Here is a 21,676-nt window from a genome sequence, read left to right as displayed (position 1 = left end):
ATTGGTCGCTGTGCACAACTTCTTCACTTTATCTCTCTCCAAGACTTGGTACATCTCCTCTTCTATTGTGGTTAAAAAATTGAGGATATCAAGCAGACTTACAGTGACAAATAGTGATATGTTCTATCCGGCATAGGGCAATGACGGGATAAACTACTGCCTCCCCCAACCTTCCAACTTTTGATTGAAACCTATCTGGAGCTACAACCGTCACCGGTTATCCATCTATGTGGAGAAGGACTCCCGAGTCATAAGCTCGGAAGTCCTCACACCCCACAGCTCTTGTCAAAAGAACTGTCCTTTGCTTAAATATTCATACATACGGCGTTATTAAATGGCGATATCATGCCTCCCAACTGTCCCACTTTGGGCGGGACATTCTTGTTGTTCTGGGAACCGCAGTGTCCGTAAGAGTGTGGGGGAGGGATTGGGGGGAGCACACACCGCTGCTCTGCATAGTACGCCATCTATACCGTGCAGGCAGTGTCTCTGGGGGCAGCCCAGCATCTCCGGGAGTGCTGGGTACGCCCCCAGAGTGACAAAACAGGGGGGCGCAAAGAGGCCACGCCCCTTCTATGCTAAGTTACACCCCTGTGTGCTAGGCCACGCCCTCCAGCGTATTCAGTGTTGGGTGGGATGCGATATGCTTGTGATCAGTGGCGGAATGTATCGCATTCACAATGTGATGCTTCCCACCCTGGGTGCTCCAGATTCCTCCCCCCCCACTCCAAAGACAGACAGGTGGGGTTATAGTCTGCTAACAAAATAAATGACCCTTAGTGAGTTGAGTTGATGTTTGTGGCATAAACTTATACTGGGGCAGGCTGTGATTGGCTGAAACAGTCTCTGTAAAGCGCTAATATGTGCCCACTATGTAACTAACTGGTCATAAGTGTGTCTCATGCCCAGGTTACTCTTGTGGTTCCAGGTACTAAGTGCCACTTCCCTCGACTGCCACCATCCTGGACCGTAACCTGCCCAGTGCCCCGCAGGGAAATCTAAGGGTGGTGTCTGAGGAAATCCCATCCCCCTCCTGTATGTGAACGATCGGAGTAATAACTATTAATGTCATGTCCTTGGTCAGATTAGATATGTGTAAAAATGTTAAGTCAAATAATACATTTATGTCCCGAAGTACCAATGCAGACATCGTCCTCCTCATTGTGGTACGGTGTGGGCATCTGCCCCGGTGTCCAGCCACCAGGGTATAGCAGCCAGTGACCCAGACAGGGCCTAGGAGCGGGGGTTACACAGACACAGAACTATCTCTATTAGTCTCTGCCATATATTAGTGCTCTGGTGACATCTTGTAACGCTGAGGGTCGGCAATTGGCTTACTAATGGGAGCTCGTAGGCAATGGCGAATATATTCCCATGTACCCATTACCATAGATGCAGCCCCCCGATGTGTTCAGCCTGAGATCGCTCAGCACTACTTCTCTCCGATCCCTTGATGGAAATACCCTGAGCAATTCTCATTTCTGTCAGGCGCAATGCCAACCTGGAGTAACTCCGAGCTCATCAGATACATACAGACCTGGTGCATGTGTAATTCTGCCCCTGAAGCTGCAGAGACTGGAGGCATCTTCCTTATATTTCCCTGACTGTGAATTCTTCCCCATTTGCACATAATGCCCGTGGAAATGGCGGTATAGCGCAGAGCGATTAGTATCTAGGCACATTTATACACAGCAGGATCTACTAACCCCCAAAATGCAGCCATTATCAAAATCCCCATATGTATTAAAGTGTTTTCCGGTATCTGTTGCAACTCACCGCCGCTGCATGGAGTTCTATGGTCTGCAATGTGACGCTATGCACCAAGCTCTGGGAAACGAAACGTTCGGGAGCTTATGCCTGATAGGCAGCGTCATCTATATATGGCATCGCCTATAGGAGCCTACGGGCCGCGCTTTCTGGAGCTTCGTGCAAACCTGCACATCCCAGCAGCAGATATAGGACCACCTAAACGTATATGAGGAATGCAGGGAGGAGGGGCTGCAGCAGATATAGGACCACCTAAATGTATATGGGGAATGCAGGGAGGACGGGCTGCAGCAGATATAGGACCACCTAAACGTATATGAGGAATGCAGGGAGGAGGGGCTGCAGCAGATATAGGACCACCTAAACGTATATGGGGAATGCAGGGCTGACGGGCTGCAGCAGATATAGGACCACCTAAATGTATATGAGGAATGCAGGGAGGAGGGGCTGCAGCAGATATAGGACCACCTAAACGTATATGAGGAATGCAGGGAGGAGGGGCTGCAGCAGATATAGGACCACCTAAACATATATGAGGAATGCAGGGAGGAGGGGCTGCAGCAGAAATAGGACCACCTAAATGTATATTGGGAATGCAGGGCTGACGGGCTGCAGCAGATATAGGACCACCTAAATGTATATGGGGAATGCAGGGAGGAGGGGCTGCAGCAGATATAGGACCACCTAAATGTATATGGGGAATGCAGGGAGGACGGGCTGCAGCAGATATAGGACCACCTAAATGTATATGAGGAATGCAGGGAGGACGGGCTGCAGCAGATATAGGACCACCTAAATGTATATGGGGAATGCAGGGAGGATGGGCTGCAGCAGATATAGGACCACCTAAATGTATATGGGGAATGCAGGGAGGACGGGCTGCAGCAGATATAGGACCACCTAAATGTATATGGGGAATGCAGGGAGGAGGGGCTGCAGCAGATATAGGACCACCTAAATGTATATGGGGAATGCAGGGAGGACGGGCTGCAGCAGATATAGGACCACCTAAATGTATATGGGGAATGCAGGGCTGACGGGCTGCAGCGGATATAGGACCACCTAAATGTATATGAGGAATGCAGGGAGGACGGGCTGCAGCGTATATAGGACCGCTTAAATGTATATGGGGAATGCAGGGAGGACGGGCTGCAGCAGATATAGGACCACCTAAACGTATATGGGGAATGCAGGGAGGACGGGCTGCAGCAGATATAGGACCACCTAAATGTATATGGGGAATGCAGGGAGGATGGGCTGCAGCAGATATAGGACCACCTAAATGTATATGGGGAATGCAGGGAGGATGGGCTGCAGCAGATATAGGACCACCTAAATGTATATGGGGAATGCAGGGAGTATGGGCTGCAGCAGATATAGGACCACCTAAATGTATATGGGGAATGCAGGGAGTACGGGCTGCAGCGGATATAGGACCACCTAAATGTATATGGGGAATGCAGGGAGGACGGGCTGCAGCGGATATAGGACCACCTAAATGTATATGGGGAATGCAGGGAGGAGGGGCTGCAGTAGATATAGGACCACCTAAATGTATATGGGGAATGCAGGGAGGACGGGCTGCAGCAGATATAGGACCACCTAAATGTATATGGGGAATGCAGGGACGACGGGCTGCAGCAGATATAGGACCACCTAAATGTATATGGGGAATGTAGGGAGGACGGGCTGCAGCAGATACAGGACCACCTAAATGTATATGGGGAATGTAGGGAGGATGGGCTGCAGCAGATATAGGACCACCTAAATGTATATGGGGAATGTAGGGAGGATGGGCTGCAGCAGATATAGGACCACCTAAATGTATATGGGGAATGTAGGGAGGACGGGCTGCAGCAGATATAGGACCACCTAAATGTATATGGGGAATGCAGGGAGGACGGGCTGCAGCAGATATAGGACCACCTAAATGCATATGGGGAATGCAGGGAGGACGGGCTGCAGCAGATATAGGACCACCTAAATGTATATGGGGAATGCAGGGAGGATGGGCTGCAGCAGATATAGGACCACCTAAATGTATATGGGGAATGTAGGGAGGATGGGCTGCAGCAGATATAGGACCACCTAAATCTATATGGGGAATGCAGGGAGGATGGTCTGCAGCAGATATAGGACCACCTAAATGTATATGGGGAATGCAGGGAGGATGGGCTGCAGCAGATATAGGACCACCTAAATGTATATGGGGAATGCAGGGAGGAGGGGCTGCAGCAGATATAGGACCACCTAAATGTATATGGGGAATGCAGGGAGGACGGGCTGCAGCAGATATAGGACCACCTAAATGTATATGGGGAATGCAGGGAGGAGGGGCTGCAGCAGATATAGGACCACCTAAATGTATATGGGGAATGCAGGGAGGACGGGCTGCAGCAGATATAGGACCACCTAAATGTATATGGGGAATGCAGGGCTGACGGGCTGCAGCGGATATAGGACCACCTAAATGTATATGAGGAATGCAGGGAGGACGGGCTGCAGCGTATATAGGACCGCTTAAATGTATATGGGGAATGCAGGGAGGACGGGCTGCAGCAGATATAGGACCACCTAAACGTATATGGGGAATGTAGGGAGGACGGGCTGCAGCAGATACAGGACCACCTAAATGTATATGGGGAATGCAGGGAGGATGAGCTGCAGCAGATATAGGACCACCTAAATGTATATGGGGAATGCAGGGAGGATGGGCTGCAGCAGATATAGGACCACCTAAATGTATATGGGGAATGCAGGGAGTACGGGCTGCAGCAGATATAGGACCACCTAAATGTATATGGGGAATGCAGGGAGGACGGGCTGCAGCAGATATAGGACCACCTAAATGTATATGGGGAATGCAGGGAGGACGGGCTGCAGCAGATATAGGACCACCTAAATGTATATGGGGAATGCAGGGAGGAGGGGCTGCAGTAGATATAGGACCACCTAAATGTATATGGGGAATGCAGGGAGGACGGGCTGCAGCAGATATAGGACCACCTAAATGTATATGGGGAATGCAGGGAGGACGGGCTGCAGCAGATATAGGACCACCTAAATGTATATGGGGAATGTAGGGAGGACGGGCTGCAGCAGATATAGGACCACCTAAATGTATATGGGGAATGTAGGGAGGATGGGCTGCAGCAGATATAGGACCACCTAAATGTATATGGGGAATGTAGGGAGGATGGGCTGCAGCAGATATAGGACCACCTAAATGTATATGGGGAATGTAGGGAGGACGGGCTGCAGCAGATATAGGACCACCTAAATGTATATGGGGAATGCAGGGAGGACGGGCTGCAGCAGATATAGGACCACCTAAATGCATATGGGGAATGCAGGGAGGACGGGCTGCAGCAGATATAGGACCACCTAAATGTATATGGGGAATGCAGGGAGGATGGTCTGCAGCAGATATAGGACCACCTAAATGTATATGGGGAATGTAGGGAGGATGGGCTGCAGCAGATATAGGACCACCTAAATCTATATGGGGAATGCAGGGAGGATGGTCTGCAGCAGATATAGGACCACCTAAATGTATATGGGGAATGCAGGGAGGAGGGGCTGCAGTAGATATAGGACCACCTAAATGTATATGGGGAATGCAGGGAGGACGGGCTGCAGCAGATATAGGACCACCTAAATGTATATGGGGAATGCAGGGAGGACGGGCTGCAGCAGATATAGGACCACCTAAATGTATATGGGGAATGTAGGGAGGACGGGCTGCAGCAGATATAGGACCACCTAAATGTATATGGGGAATGTAGGGAGGATGGGCTGCAGCAGATATAGGACCACCTAAATGTATATGGGGAATGTAGGGAGGACGGGCTGCAGCAGATATAGGACCACCTAAATGTATATGGGGAATGTAGGGAGGACGGGCTGCAGCGGATATAGGACCACCTAAATGTATATGGGGAATGCAGGGAGGACGGGCTGCAGCGGATATAGAACCACCTAAATGTATATGAGGAATGCAGGGAGGACGGGCTGCAGCGTATATAGGACCGCTTAAATGTATATGGGGAATGCAGGGAGGACGGGCTGCAGCAGATATAGGACCACCTAAACGTATATGGGGAATGTTGGGAGGACGGGCTGCAGCAGATATAGGAACACCTAAATGTATATGGGGAATGCAGGGAGGATGGTCTGCAGCAGATATAGGACCACCTAAATGTATATGGGGAATGCAGGGAGGACGGGCTGCAGCAGATATAGGACCACCTAAATGTATATGAGGAATGCAGGGAGGAGGGGCTGCAGCAGATATAGGACCACCTAAACGTATATGGGGAATGCAGGGCTGACGGGCTGCAGCAGATATAGGACCACCTAAATGTATATGAGGAATGCAGGGAGGATGGTCTGCAGCAGATATAGGACCACCTAAATGTATATGGGGAATGCAGGGAGGAGGGGCTGCAGTAGATATAGGACCACCTAAATGTATATGGGGAATGCAGGGAGGACGGGCTGCAGCAGATATAGGACCACCTAAATGTATATGGGGAATGCAGGGAGGACGGGCTGCAGCAGATATAGGACCACCTAAATGTATATGGGGAATGTAGGGAGGTGCATGTGTAATTCTGCCCCTGAAGCTGCAGAGACTGGAGGCATCTTCCTTATATTTCCCTGACTGTGAATTCTTCCCCATTTGCACATAATGCCCGTGGAAATGGCGGTATAGCGCAGAGCGATTAGTATCTAGGCACATTTATACACAGCAGGATCTACTAACCCCCAAAATGCAGCCATTATCAAAATCCCCATATGTATTAAAGTGTTTTCCGGTATCTGTTGCAACTCACCGCCGCTGCATGGAGTTCTATGGTCTGCAATGTGACGCTATGCACCAAGCTCTGGGAAACGAAACGTTCGGGAGCTTATGCCTGATAGGCAGCGTCATCTATATATGGCATCGCCTATAGGAGCCTACGGGCCGCGCTTTCTGGAGCTTCGTGCAAACCTGCACATCCCAGCAGCAGATATAGGACCACCTAAACGTATATGAGGAATGCAGGGAGGAGGGGCTGCAGCAGATATAGGACCACCTAAATGTATATGGGGAATGCAGGGAGGACGGGCTGCAGCAGATATAGGACCACCTAAACGTATATGAGGAATGCAGGGAGGAGGGGCTGCAGCAGATATAGGACCACCTAAACGTATATGGGGAATGCAGGGCTGACGGGCTGCAGCAGATATAGGACCACCTAAATGTATATGAGGAATGCAGGGAGGATGGTCTGCAGCAGATATAGGACCACCTAAATGTATATGGGGAATGCAGGGAGGACGGGCTGCAGCAGATATAGGACCACCTAAATGTATATGGGGAATGCAGGGAGGACGGGCTGCAGCAGAAATAGGACCACCTAAATGTATATTGGGAATGCAGGGCTGACGGGCTGCAGCAGATATAGGACCACCTAAATGTATATGAGGAATGCAGGGAGGATGGTCTGCAGCAGATATAGGACCACCTAAATGTATATGGGGAATGCAGGGAGGACGGGCTGCAGCAGATATAGGACCACCTAAATGTATATGGGGAATGCAGGGAGGACGGGCTGCAGCAGATATAGGACCACCTAAATGTATATGGGGAATGTAGGGAGGTGCATGTGTAATTCTGCCCCTGAAGCTGCAGAGACTGGAGGCATCTTCCTTATATTTCCCTGACTGTGAATTCTTCCCCATTTGCACATAATGCCCGTGGAAATGGCGGTATAGCGCAGAGCGATTAGTATCTAGGCACATTTATACACAGCAGGATCTACTAACCCCCAAAATGCAGCCATTATCAAAATCCCCATATGTATTAAAGTGTTTTCCGGTATCTGTTGCAACTCACCGCCGCTGCATGGAGTTCTATGGTCTGCAGTGTGACGCTATGCACCAAGCTCTGGGAAACGAAACGTTCGGGAGCTTATGCCTGATAGGCAGCGTCATCTATATATGGCATCGCCTATAGGAGCCTACGGGCTGAAGCAGATATAGGACCACCTAAATGTATATGGGGAATGTAGGGAGGATGGGCTGCAGCAGATATAGGACCACCTAAATGTATATGGGGAATGCAGGGAGGACGGGCTCCAGCAGATATAGGACCACCTAAATGTATATGGGGAATGCAGGGAGGACGGTCTGCAGCAGATATAGGACCACCTAAACGTATATGGGGAATGCAGGGAGGACGGGCTGCAGCAGATATAGGACCACCTAAATGTATATGGGGACTGCAGGGAGGACGGGCTGCAGCAGATATAGGACCACCTAAATGTATATGGGGACTGCAGGGAGGACGGGCTGCAGCAGATATAGGACCACCTAAATGTATATGGGGTATGCAGGGAGGACGGCTGCAGCAGATATAGGACCACCTAAATGTATATGGGGAATGCAGCAAATCTCCAAAAACTGCAGTCTGGCCCCATTTTTGGGGTTAATACATCCCGCCCAATATCTAGAGGCCCAGGTAATTAGAACCTGAGCTCCCCTGATTATATTCATGTTTATTATCATTTTTTCTATGATCTATGTGGACTTTGTGTGCATATTTTATATAAAGCTGAAGTACCCGCCGTTGCCCGCACCCGCGCACGCCGGGGGGATTTCCGAGTACCTAGAAACCCCCCCTGGCCGCCGATCTATTGCAGCTCACCAGTGCTCGAAGGTCACTTCACTTCGGCATCTGGCAATATAACTGTCCTTTAAATTTGGCTGGTTGCGTGAGCCAATGACGGCTCGCGGACCGGTAGCCAATCAGGGGCGGCCACGTGGCCGCCCCTAATTGGCTGTCAGTCCGCGCGACCAGCATTGTTCCCCGGGAACCCAGATGGAGAGGGAGCACGGCTCAGCGCTGCAGGCGATCAGGCGAGTGATGCGGGGCCATGATGTGCGCAACTATGTTCACAACGAGGAGGGAAGGGGACTGTGTGGAGGAGGGAAGGGGACTGTGTGGAGGAGGGAAGGGGACTGTGTGGAGGAGGCAAGGGGGCTGTGTGGAGGAGGAAAGGGGGCTGTGTGGTGGAGGGAAGGAAAATGTGTGGAGGGGAGGGGAGGGGACTGTATGTGCACAGATAGAGGAGGAAAGGGTAGTGTGTGGAGGAGGGGAGGGGGCTGTGTGTGCACAGATAGAGGAGGGGAGGGGCTGTGTGTTGGAGGGAAGGGGGCTGTGTGTGTACAGATGGAACAGGGAAGGGGGCTGTGTGTGTACAGATGGAGCAGGGAAGGGGGCTGTGTGTGTACAGATGGAGCAGGGAAGGGGGCTGTGTGTGTACAGATGGAGCAGGGAAGGGGGCTGTGTGTGTACAGATGGAGCAGGGAAGGGGGCTGTATGTGTACAGATGGAGGAGGGAAGGGGGCTGTGTGTGTACAGATGGAGCAGGGAAGGGGGCTGTATGTGCACAGATGGAGGAGGGAAGGGGCTGTGTGTACAGATGGAGCAGGGAAGGGGGCTGTGTGTGTACAGATGGAGCAGGGAAGGGGGCTGTATGTGCACAGATGGAGGAGGGAAGGGGCTGTGTGTACAGATGGAGCAGGGAAGGGGGCTGTGTGTGTACAGATGGAGCAGGGAAGGGGGCTGTATGTGCACAGATGGAGGAGGGAAGGGGCTGTGTGTACAGATGGAGCAGGGAAGGGGGCTGTGTGTGTACAGATGGAGCAGGGAAGGGGGCTGTATGTGTACAGGCTTATTCTGGTTAGACATTTGTCATTGGTTCTGTAACCAATTATTTGGAAACCCCCCATTCAAAATCCTGCGTTTGCCACTGGTTGCCCGGGTTTAAAACTTCAGGTTAGGCATCCCAGACCAATTGCCACCCATCTGTGACCTTTTCACAAAAATCCATCCAGTGGAAGGACAGAACAGGCTCCCCGACAAAAAGTTCTGCCCAGCGTCTGACCGGGACCCTAACCCCCCTAAAACATGGCCAGGATCCAACTGGACCACCTTGCAGTGGTTTCATCCCAATTGGTGCAGGGGTGTCCGAGTGCATAACGTGACAGACGGACAAACAAAAAGACCAATGAATTTTATATATAAGATGACCACTACCGATGGTCTCACCAGCCAGCTGCTGTCACTAGACCGCTACAGAACTGCTGCAGCTTTATGTTGCAATATTATTTTTATTAACACACATTTACACACTAAATTGGTAATAGCTACTGTTTTGTTTTTATCAGATAAAGAAAATAAATTAAAAAAATTAGGGCAAGAAAAAAGAAGGCCGAATAAAAAGAGAGAGAATTTTTTTTTTTTTTCACAAGCATTTTACGAATGGCCACACTGCGGCTGATGAAAGTCTGTGTAGATATCAGCCGCCGGGGGGCGGACCTCTCCTTTTGTCCTGCATGAACAAGTGCGTGACGTCCTCCGTAACACTGGCCATGTCTCAACAGTTCTCTACAGCAAGTCCCTATGATGATCAGATGAGGTGGTTACCACTCAGGTAACATCCGTTTTCTTCCAATATTTCGATGCAGTGAAAAGTCTGTGGCGGTTTCGTGTTCCAGGGAATCCGCCCACTTAGTCATTGGACGTGACGTCAATGTCTTCTCCATTGGGCTGTTTGGTGGCCATTCTCCATCTGTTGATGTGGTGAGAACCTTTCTTCTTCTGCTCGGAGTCCGGTCCTTCCTCCTCCAGTTTCTGTCTCTTGTACTTGGTTCTCCTGTTCTGGAACCAGACCTTCACCTGTCAGCATAAAAGGTTTCGATTAAACAGTGAGCAGAGAGATCACAATGAACCTAGCTAAAAAACAAATGGAGAACGTTACCGCCGCCGTTAAAACTTCAAAAATACCCCCACCCCAATACTACTTTACAAAAACATCACAAGTTGCAACCACACTTTTAAAATGAATCTGTTTCCAGGTGATTGGAAACGGCAGACATTTTTCTTTAGTCTCTGACTAGATACCTTGGGTTTTTGGAATGATACGATGTGTATTGTCTTGATTAATACTTCCCCATATGTTTATACTGCCCGGGTGAAGGAACTAGAGTTCCTTCGTGGTTTGTCATGATTTTAGGATACTTTTACTGCACCCAATCTATGGGATGCCCTCCCACACACAACAAGACTTTCCTCCAGACTCCAAACCTTCCGGTATTCCCCGAGAACTCGTCTCTTTAGGCATATGTTCATATTCTTGACCCACCCACATGACTTCCATAGACTATGCTACCCAATTACATACCCTCCTACGCAGTCCATTAATAATGTTACATATGTTGTCTTTCACAGCCAGTTGACCTCAGCCCAACAATCCTGTATGACTGGATCAGACAGCCGATCCAGAACGTCTGTAAGCTGACTCGACCGATTTGCAATGTGTAGAACTTATACTCGTGTACAGTGGAGGCTCCAGCACAGTCCAAAATTCAAACAGGGGAGCCACACCAACTGCCACCCCAAACACTGCCAAACATCACCGGCCGGGACCCAGTGGCAGTTGGTGTGGCTCCCCTGATTGAATTTTGGACCGCGCTGCAGCCACCACTGCTCATGTATCAGATGCTTGTTTCCATATATGGTGTACGCATGCGAGCAGGGCCCTCCCTACCTCCCTGTCTGTCTGTTGTTACCCAGTCTCATATTATTAATGTTTTGTTCCCAACTGCAAAAAGCGATGGAATTTGCTGGCACAATATAAGTAAATGATAATAAATAGGCAATAAATAATCTTCAGTGGTCGTTCTGTATTAACCCTTGGTGGATTCTCCTTGGGGCAAAGTACTGCTAGTATAAGAATTGACAGTAACCCAGCGCACTGACTGACGTCCACCTGGAACGGACGGTTTTTAAGGCGAAATGAGGTGTCTAACGACGCTAGCGTCACGCAATGGACGGAGGGAGGGTGGGGGGGAAATTATCGCATGTGTGAATAGAAGAAAGAAAATAACATATATTTCAAACAGAATCTACTGGGTGAGAACTCAGCGTGATGGCAATTACACACACTGACTAATTCCAAAATATGCAGCGCGAGCCGCAAACTCTCATTTGGCCACAATCCATGGAAATGTGAAAATGCAAACTGCATATTTAATACTCCAATTTTGAGATGCGAGCGTAGATAATCGCCCCGAGGGGGGGGGGGGGGTCTGCCAGTCTCCCGATGAGAAACTTTTCCTCCAGTGCTACAGGTCACTATAAAGCGCGGAGAGGCCAGGATGGGTGAGACGTTATGAAGCCACGCACTTATCGGTAACATCCGTCCTGCTAAATTACTGCTAGCGCCCCCTTTCCACTTTCTCCATGGAGATGAACCATCAGACGATTTTAGCTTCCACAGCAGTATAGTACATGAAAACGGGGGGGCAGCCTTTCTGTTTAGTTACCGTCGGTCATTAGGATTATTAAGTTGACTGCAAATGGTGTAACCAGGGGGAGGGGCGTGTAGGGCACCTTGCCCTGGGCGCCCTGGCAGAGGGGGGTGCCGTCGGCCTGGGCAATGTCCAGCACTTGGATCAAGTGTTGATCCCAGCACCAGGAGTCCTGCAGTCTGGTGAGATGTGTCCCCGGCTGGACGCATCTGACCGGATTGTTCCCAGCAGCGGGTGACATTTGGCGCTGGGTGCAGTTTGCGGACTGGCGGCCATTTGAATTTGGCGCTGGCTGCGAGCCACTTACGGCTTGCAGGCCAGCAGCCAATAGAAAGCCGCCGCGGCGAGCAAATCGCGGCTTGCCGCATCATGGGTGGCTCCACCCACGGCGTCTATTGTCAGGCATCACTGGGCACTAGGCCCGTGGGGTAATTAGGCCTTTGGCACTGATAGAAGATGGGGGGCTGTTTATTCTCTTGCCCCCTAGTTACGCCCCTGTTGACTGCTGATTCGCTTCCTCAAAATCAACAGCTTCCTAGTGAAGCAATTTGCTGTGAAGTCATGCATTTAATCAAGTTTATGTTATTCAGCTATTATTCCCACATTCGTCATCCAAAGAGTTTGGTGTGTGATAGACATGTCTAGAGGTGGGCTTATGTAAGAGAGCTGCGAGCGGGACTGGTCAAGGTGGGAGAACTGGTGAGGTTCCTGAGCTTAGCATAATGGGCTCATGCTGATCTGGAATGAATATGCATCTGCAGTGTGTCATATAAGCAAGATACGTCCATCCCAGCTAGTACAGCACCCTGGCCTGCATTCACTACCTGTCCAGTATCACAACCCTCCATGGCAGAGGTTCCCAAACATGGTCCTCAAGGCACCCTGACAGTGCTACTAAGCAGGGTTATTGCAGGAATATCGCTGTACCCCATAGAACACAATAATCCCACATCTACAGCCCAGGCTTCAGTCACCTGTGCAAATAAACAGAGGGATCAGCAAGGTGAGGAGCCATTAGTAGGACCATACAGAGTGACAAAGGACCCGGGAAAGCCTCTGACCTTACACTGCCTCCCCCCTCCCCATCACTTCTCCTAATGGGAGACACAGCCAGCCAGATAAAGGTGATCCACCTGACTGATTGACGAGGGCGCCCATTGTCTCTCTGAATCTGTTTTCCTTGAGAAAATGTAACATTTGCGCAGACAAAGGGAGCTTTGAAGGTGTTTTGGTTCAATTCCCGGCTGGCAAATCTTTTGGGCTTTCAACCTCCACGTCTGTTAAGAGGCATTTAGTAGATCCCCAACACAACAACAATAGCTCAGATGTCAGCGGGCAAGAAGGCCTTAGTCACAGATCTGATTCATCAACTGGATAATAGGTTAAAAAAAGAGAATCCACGGTTTGGGACAACGCTTCTACAAGGCCTGTGGTCCAGTCCTTCCTTCATTGCTCTATACTACAGAGAAGTACAAACGAGGTTCCTGCCATTCAGTTTAGTTTCTCAAGCTGGATCAAGTTGTGCTTTAAGTTTAGTAGCTTTGTAACCTGTTTTGTTCAGCCTCTTGGCACAGAAGAGGGGTTCCCGTGTGCTCAGCCATTGTGCATCCCAATGTAGCTACTGCATAAGTGTGTGCAAGGGTCGGACTTTCTGCTGTTCCCACCGCACTCTGCTACCTCTGATCCCGGACCCAGCAGTGAGCCCAGAGACAGTACAAATACACCATGTGTTGGGTGAGGAGCACTCTGGCGCTGCCTCCATCCTCAGTGCCGATAGGTAAGCTGAGCAGGCGGCCTCTAGGATTTGCCGGAGATCTAATCTCTGACACGCGCTACTCATGTGCAGAGTCACCGGTCTTTCTCCCTGGTATACTCGAGTCCAAGAGTCTCCAACATATTAGCCGTGCAGAGCCTCTACAAACACCGCAAGTACACTATGGATCTCATTCAGAGGCGGTCACAAGAAGCGATCGCTCTCTCTGAATGTGGACGGGCGCTTCTTTTTGTTTGGTGCGGCCTCCTGGTCGCAAGCTAAGCTGTGGGTTACCACTCACAGCTTAGCTAGCGACCAGGGTGATGGTCGCAATGGTGATCACCATCGCGACCATCGGGGCTTGCGACCAGACCCTAAGGTTGGGTCTGGGCACTCGCAAGCCTCAGGGAGCTTTCTGCTCTGATGGAGCAGGAAGCTCCCCACTGACATCACTGATGATGTCAGTGCGGCCGCCCACAAAATGGCAGGTGTTCCTTAAGCAACGCCTCCGTTCTGGAAACCACCCCCCGGCCCGCCTATAAAAAGGGGCGAGCTGTCGATCAACATCGACAGCTGCACCTTTTGTAGCGAGCTCCGGAGTAAGAGAGATTCTCTCTCGCTCCGGGGCTTGCACAAGCGCAGTGCGGCCACTGCGCGTGCACAGGGCTACCCATCGACCCGGTTGCGAGCACATCGGTGCTTGCGACCGGGCCTGAATGACCCCCTATATCTTCACCGCTATAGTGTGTGGGCATATTGCTAATATCCCCCTGGCGCATGTACCACTCAGACACCCGGCTCCAGGCATGTGGACTAACCGCCACCAGCACCAAACAACTGCGCAACACACGTGGTAAATTGCCTGGGGGACTACTACATCCAGCAACACTGCTGCTCACTGCTCTGTCAAACAGTTCTGCTAATAGGTCATGGGCCCAGCACCTACTGATATTCTGCTAATAGGTTATGGATACCCATACACATACCGATACTCTGCAAATAGGCTCTGAATCCCCATACACCTACCCATGCTCTGCTAATAGGCTCTGAATCCCCATACACCTACCCATACTCTGCTAATAGGCTCTGAATCCCCATACACCTACCCATACTCTGCTAATAGGCTCTGAATCCCCATACACCTACCCATACTCTGCTAATAGGCTCTATATCCCCATACACCTACCCATACTCTGCTAATAGGCTCTGAATCCCCATACACCTACCCATACTCTACTAATAGGCTCTGTATCCCCATACACCTACCCATACTCTGGTAATAAGCTCTGTATCCCCATACACCTACCTATACTCTGCTAATAGGCTCTGTATCTCCATACACCTACCTATATTCTGCTAATAGGCTCTGTATCCCCATACACCTACCCATACTCTGCTAATAGGCTCTGAATCCCCATACACCTACCTATACTCTGCTAATAGGCTCTGTATACACCTACCCATACTCTGTTAATAGGCTCTGTATACACCTACCTATACTCTGCTAATAGGCTCTGAATCCCCATACACCTACCCATACTCTGCTAATATCATGTTCACTGTGGTAACATCCATTAATGTTGTTATATGTATTAATGTCTTGCAGAAATACAGTCTCTACCCCCACAGGAAATTCCCCAACTTAACCCTACTACACCTTTGTATTGATTGATTCATTTCTGGGTTAACACTAAATTCTCGACATTGACAGTGGGAAAGTTATGTAAGTAGCTTAATCCTTCCCCATTTTCCTCTACGTAACGCCCATAAAACAAAATTAGACTTATTCCAGAGTGCTAGCAAAAGAAAACCTCATATCTCCCAAACAATGAATTAACTAAAAGCAGGGCCGTAAAGACAAATAGTGGGCCCGTGTGATACAGAGGCGGCGTGGCCAGATCCAGGAGGTGTAGCCCTGCAGCCTCTGGGAAAACAAAAATGGAAAATACTATGTGTGTGCCTGCGAAGGGGGTTATGTGCCCCCCTCAACTGCTGGCCTATCCCCCCACCAGGCCCTCCAAACAAGCCCGGGCCTGGGAATTTAGTAGCTGCTTTCCCCCTCTCTCCTGGTTCCTCTAACTACAAGGAACAAATGAAGGAGACCCACTAAATACATGGGCTCAACTGAGGAGCAGAAAAAGATACAAAGACAATGGGTGGGATGTACTAAGCGGTACATCCCACCTGTCTTCGGGTACATACCGTGGTTCATTACCGCGGTATGTACCTAGAATATCGCAAAGGACAGCTCTCCCGATAAGAGCTGTCCTTTGCCATGGCTCCGGTCAGAGGGAATTCGGGGTTTAACACCCAGAAGTCCCTCTGGCCATGGGCCGCGGTGGGTGATGGGAGGGATCCGACTGGATCCCTCCCAAGGAGGAGCTTCCTGATAAGAAGCCCATAGCTTGAACGATTAAGAAGGGGCAGATTTATCAAACCTTTTTTTTTTTCTTGTAAAATAGAGATGGTGCCCATAGCAACCAATCAGCTATTATTCTTTAGAATGTACTAGATAAATGACAGCTAGGATCTGATTGGTTAATATGAGACACATCCCCGCTTCTCTTTTTTTTTTTTTTTTTTTAACAAGGTTTGATAAATCTCCCCTAAAACCACATTTTGAGAAACCTCATTAATGTTATATATCAACTGAGAGATCAGTAATGACACAACTCTGTTACCAGATCTAGCATTAAGGCCTGTGTCCATGGGTAATGGGGCTAAAAGGTGGCCTATTATATTCTGCCCTGCGACGGGACCAGCCAAGGTAGAGAATGCTTTACACAAAGTTTGTTTTTTTTTTTTTGTTTTTTTTTCCCCCAATTATTTTTGTAACTCAGTGCTCTCCCCAAAAATTTTTTTCCAGCCGGGTGGCATCAAAAAGTAGCCGGGTGGGGGCCTTCGCAATTATGCACGTGCCAGGAAAAGGGGTATCTCCCTTACCGTTCCAGCCCGACAGGTGTCAGGCTGCTCCCCCTGTAGTTTTCCCCTTTATGCATTGCCCCCTGTAGTTTAACTTTGCCCTTATGCATTGCCCCCGGGCTGAAGTAGTGCCCCTATGTAGTGCCCCCAGGCTGGCCCCTTATGCAGTGCCCCCAGGCTTAAATAGTGCCCCCAGGCTGGCCTCTTATGCAGTGCCCCCAGGCTAAAATAGTGCCCCCAGGCTGGCCTCTTATGCAGTGCCCCCAGGCTTAAATAGTGCCCCCAGGCTGGCCCCTTATGCAGTGTCTAAAGGTCCCAGAGGCAGTGAGATGCATAGGAGACAGCAGCAGGGGCCAGTAAACCAAGTCCCTAGGGGCACCACTAACCCTAGCCTGTCAGGAATAAGCCCAGCAAATGACAGCAGCGGAACTAGAGGACGGGAACAGAAAATGGCGGTGAGCGGGAGACTTCCAGCCCGGCTGAATGTGATCAGAGCAGCTGGGAGCCCTCTGGAGAGGACAAGCTCAGCACAGAAGACAGGCAGCAGTGTCACAGGGGAGGGCAGCACCACCACCATGACGTCACCCGCGCAGTGCATCACTGGGAACGCTGGCCTTTGAAGAAGTGATCGGTGGCTTCTTTAGCCTCAGGTCACTTCAGAGGCCAGCGTTCCACAGCGGGGGTCGGCGGGGGAAAGTGCCGGATGGTAGGCTATTTCTGCCGGGGTATGCGCCCGTAGAAAACAGCCTGGGGAGAACACTGTGTAACTTTTTCATTATGGATCCTTAAAATAATTAATATAACAAACATGCCCTGAGAGATGACAGATATACAGATAACTTCTTCCCAATGCAGAATCACTATATCAAGAGGTCTAACAGGTCCCCCTCTCTATTCGTTGTGTGCAGGCGTGATTCTCCGATCGTACAGCTGGCAGCGTCCTGTGTGTTGTGTTTATCTCACTTATATCCGCGTGGCTTGTGTATCTGTAACGGCGATATCTTCCTGCTGCTCCTGCCAAACGTAACAGCAGCTCAGATATCACATCTGGGAGCGCCATGACCCTACCGGGCGGAATATTCCATTCCGCGTGGCAAGATGCGCAAGCTCGGATTTAATAAAAAAAAAGAAAATAGATATATATGCGAAGGAAGGAATTAAAAACATTGAAATAATGTGGAGACCTTAATAAAAAATAAAAATAAAAAAAAGACGCAGAAAAAAATGAATAAAAAGTGTTCTGAATAAATGGCAGGACGGAGACTGTAGTAGATTTTAGCCGTCGTCGTGCGAAAAATTCAAAATCAACACGGATGTAAAATGTGAGAACAGTTTTCACCAGCAGCGCACTAACCTAATAAGGCCACGATATTACCAGGGAATGTCTCCGCTGTTGAACAGCGCCCGCCTGAAATATGAATGTATGAAGCATGAGACAAAACTTGATTCAAAATCCAGTTCTCAGTTAAACCGCAATGGGAATCAATCACTGGGGTAAGTAATGAGAATAGAGAAAAGTGTTTTCAAAGTCTTTATATTTTTTGTCCTTTATTTCTTGTCTCCCGTAGGATAACGAATATAGGGCCTGATTCAGAGCCGGACGCAATTAGCGCTCGCTCGTCCTGAAAATAGGGGTGGCTATTCAAATGAACCGTTCGCTGTTTGCGGTCTGTTTACGCCCCTAGGTCTGAACGAGCGAACAAAACTTGCGGTCGTTTTTTGGGAAACTACGCCCCCTGGCAGCTCACATCCTACGTCATGTCCGCTATTTATTAGATTAATCAAGTACATCGAACAGCGTATGAACTGCTCGCTATTCTTGTGGTTGGTTTTTGCTACCACAATTTTGCGAGCAGTTCTGGCTAAAAAAAAACCCAGTGACGTGGTCAATGACGCTGCTGTTTTAAATATGCACACCCATAAAATGCCCGTTTTGACCTTTAAGCACGCCTGCGATCGGATCTCCACTCCCCGTTTACAAGCACCTTCCCCCGTTACCACCCACATACGCCTCCTCCTGTCACTCAAATTAGCAGGCATTCGCTATTTTGCGAGCACATGAATTTCGGCCGCACTGACTGGTTCGCGCAGGCGTATAACGATCCGTACACATGCGCAGTTGGGCAAACATCGCTCGGAGCGAACGAATTGCCGCTTACGAGTGGCTCTGTATCAGGCCCATTGTTTCTAGACACTTATGTATCAGAAAGAGTCGCACTTGCTGCAGCCATTAAAGGCGCCTTCCCTCATATTTAATTACGTGCGCTGTCTACAATAATAAAGATTTTCACCTCTGAAATACGTTGCCGCCTCGATAAGATCAGGTCTGGGGTTAAATACTCTCTACTACTACAATATGGTGCTGGGTCGTACAGTTTTATACAGTAATAACTACACGTATGAGTTATAGGACTGAATGTCCGGCAGCAAATACCTGTCTGCCGGTATGTAGGGTCTATAACCCCTCAGGTGCTGATTTTTCTACTCGAGGGTAAATGAGATGAAACATACCCCCCTAAATATCACTAAAGTGCCAGCGTACTCGGTGCTGCTTGCAGAAAGCGAGCATGAGGCGAGTCTAGGTGACAGTAATTCGAGATGACTTCATCCGCCTCCCCTTACCTTTGGGCGTTCTGGTATGTCAAAAAATTCTAATTTATACAGACGTCACCCCTGGAAGGCAAAGATACCGCGATATCGCACTATTGACTCATTTACATATCCATTAGTGCATCCACCAATGGCGTGCTGCCTCCTACCACCACCTATCTCACCCCTCCCATCCGTATGCAAATGCCTGTGCGCTCAAACTGGCGGACAAAGCAATGTTTTTATATTCCTGGCAGCAGAGAGCCGGCATCGGAAACACTGCGAGGTGGAGGAGAGGGGAAGATTCATAGGTGCATCACAACATATGGTGGAATTATCGGCAAATATATTACTTGTAGGTGGCGAAGTGTATTAAGCGTGTTTCATTTGCATGCACTGTGATTTAATCTATTAAAGAAAAAAAAAAACACTGCGCCTCCTGTAATATATTGGAAACGTTAAGTGCTGTTACAGGGTTGGGTCTGTCAGAAATTGCCGCTGATCCAAGCAGAATCAGTTCCCCCGTCCAAGTTACCAGCCAACTCTGTGCGAGACTACAAAGGTCCCAGTATGGGAGCTGCCGCTATCTTGTAAAAACGTCTACAGAGACTGAAATGTAAGGACATGCATCTAGGCGGTCAGCTCCTACGAGCAGGGTCCTCCCTACCCTTGGTCTCAAGTCTGCACCACGTACGTCCTTGTTCTATTGTATATGACAAGCCTTTATTGTATATGACAAGCCTTTATTGTATATGACAAGTCTTTATTGTATATGACAAGCCTTTATTGTATATGGCAAGTCTTTATTGTATATGACAAGCCTTTATTGTATATGACAAGTCTTTATTGTATATGACAAGCCTTTATTGTATATGACAAGCCTTTATGTACGAGCAGTAATATATGGACTAGTCTCAGAGGCAGCATTTTGTGACACCTTACACCTAAACGGTAATGATGGCCGCCCCCTGGCGTTACCGCTCACATAACGGGGAACAATGGCATAGGCTTAATTTTTAATATTCTGTACTTCGTTATACAGCTCGTATTTTCAAGGGGGTATTTTTAAATAAAATGTCATAGAACTCATTAACTTTCAGTAGAGACCCATGAGGGGGTCTCGGTCCTGGATTGGGCCGTCTCCTTGCCTTCCTTTAAGCAAAGAAAAAAACAGGATAGGGTAATCCGGACCCTTCGGCGCCCATTCAGTTTTAAGTAGGAGTCATGCTCGCCTAATGAATGACCCAGCTATGGTGGGGGCAGCCATTTTGTGTGCTGAGCTGTGCGCTCCGTAGGAAAACAGGGCCAAGTCTAAGGCACAAGTGGAAGCTATGGAGACGGTGCCCAAAGCATCCAATCAGCTTCGAGGTAGCATTTATCAAGTACATTTTGTGACATGATAAGTGTAAGCTGATTGGTTGTCATCGGCAACTACTCCTTTGGTCCACTTATCCGCTCGTTTTACTGTTTGATACATCGACTCCATTGTTCCTATATTGCCGCCTTGTATATCCAAAGGTTGTGTAACCGAAACGCTTACTCCGACGATGATGTTGACTCACAGCTCAGCGCCACACTCCCAAGAATAGAAGATGCTGCCCTCTCCACAATAAGGGGCCTATTTACTAAGCAGTGTTAGGAGACAGAGTGAAAAGTGATAAGAAAGTGATAAGGTGCCAGCCAATCAGCTCCCAACTGTCATTTTTCTAACACAGCCTGTGAGATGACAGGTGGGAGCTGATTGGCTGGCACCTTATCACTTTCTTATCACTTTTCACTCTGTCTCCTAACACTGCTTAGTAAATAGACCCCTAGATGAGAAAGAGAGGCGTTCTGGGTAGGGGGCACCTGGGGTACCCAGAGCACATGCATGGGTGCTGACTACAGCAATAGGATAAACACTACAGGCCTGTCACTAATATTAGTCATGGAGCCAGCCCAGCGCTGTTGTGAAGCAGGACTTGCCGTGTCATTGGGGTCTATGGGGCTGATTCACTACTGATCACAATTGCGATTACGCACGCAGTTCAACTGCGATATTATGCTAATCCATTGCGATCACTATGTTGCCGCAGCACTACACAAGGACGCTGTGCGTAACAATTGCCCGATTGCGTGCGTATTCGCACTTGCAATCCTTGCTGAACCAGGCCCTATGTACTAAGCCTTGGAGAGGGATAAAGTACCAGCCAATCAGCTTTTAACTGTCATTTTTCAAACACAGCCCTGTAAAGCGACAGTTAGGAGCTGATTGGCTGGTACTTTATCTCTCTCCGCGGCTTA

At 49.2% G+C, this 21,676-nt stretch overlaps 1 protein-coding gene across 1 annotated transcript in view; it reads right to left on the bottom strand.

The window, feature by feature from the left end:
- Nucleotides 1-9,942: 9,942 nt before the first annotated feature.
- The window catches only part of EMX1 (empty spiracles homeobox 1), a 120,713-nt gene continuing 108,979 nt past the window's right edge, over nucleotides 9,943-21,676 (bottom strand). The window contains exon 3 of the mRNA XM_088459741.1: nucleotides 9,943-10,495. Within this exon, the coding sequence (XP_088315867.1) occupies nucleotides 10,328-10,495 (168 nt within the window). The 3' untranslated portion in view covers nucleotides 9,943-10,327. The remainder of the gene's footprint in view (nucleotides 10,496-21,676) is intronic.

The sequence above is a fragment of the Taudactylus pleione genome, unplaced genomic scaffold (assembly GCF_031769625.1).
Source record: "Taudactylus pleione unplaced genomic scaffold, aTauple2 ptg000930l, whole genome shotgun sequence".
Lineage (NCBI taxonomy): Eukaryota > Metazoa > Chordata > Amphibia > Anura > Myobatrachidae > Taudactylus > Taudactylus pleione.
This window is presented reverse-complemented; position numbering and strand designations above follow the sequence as displayed.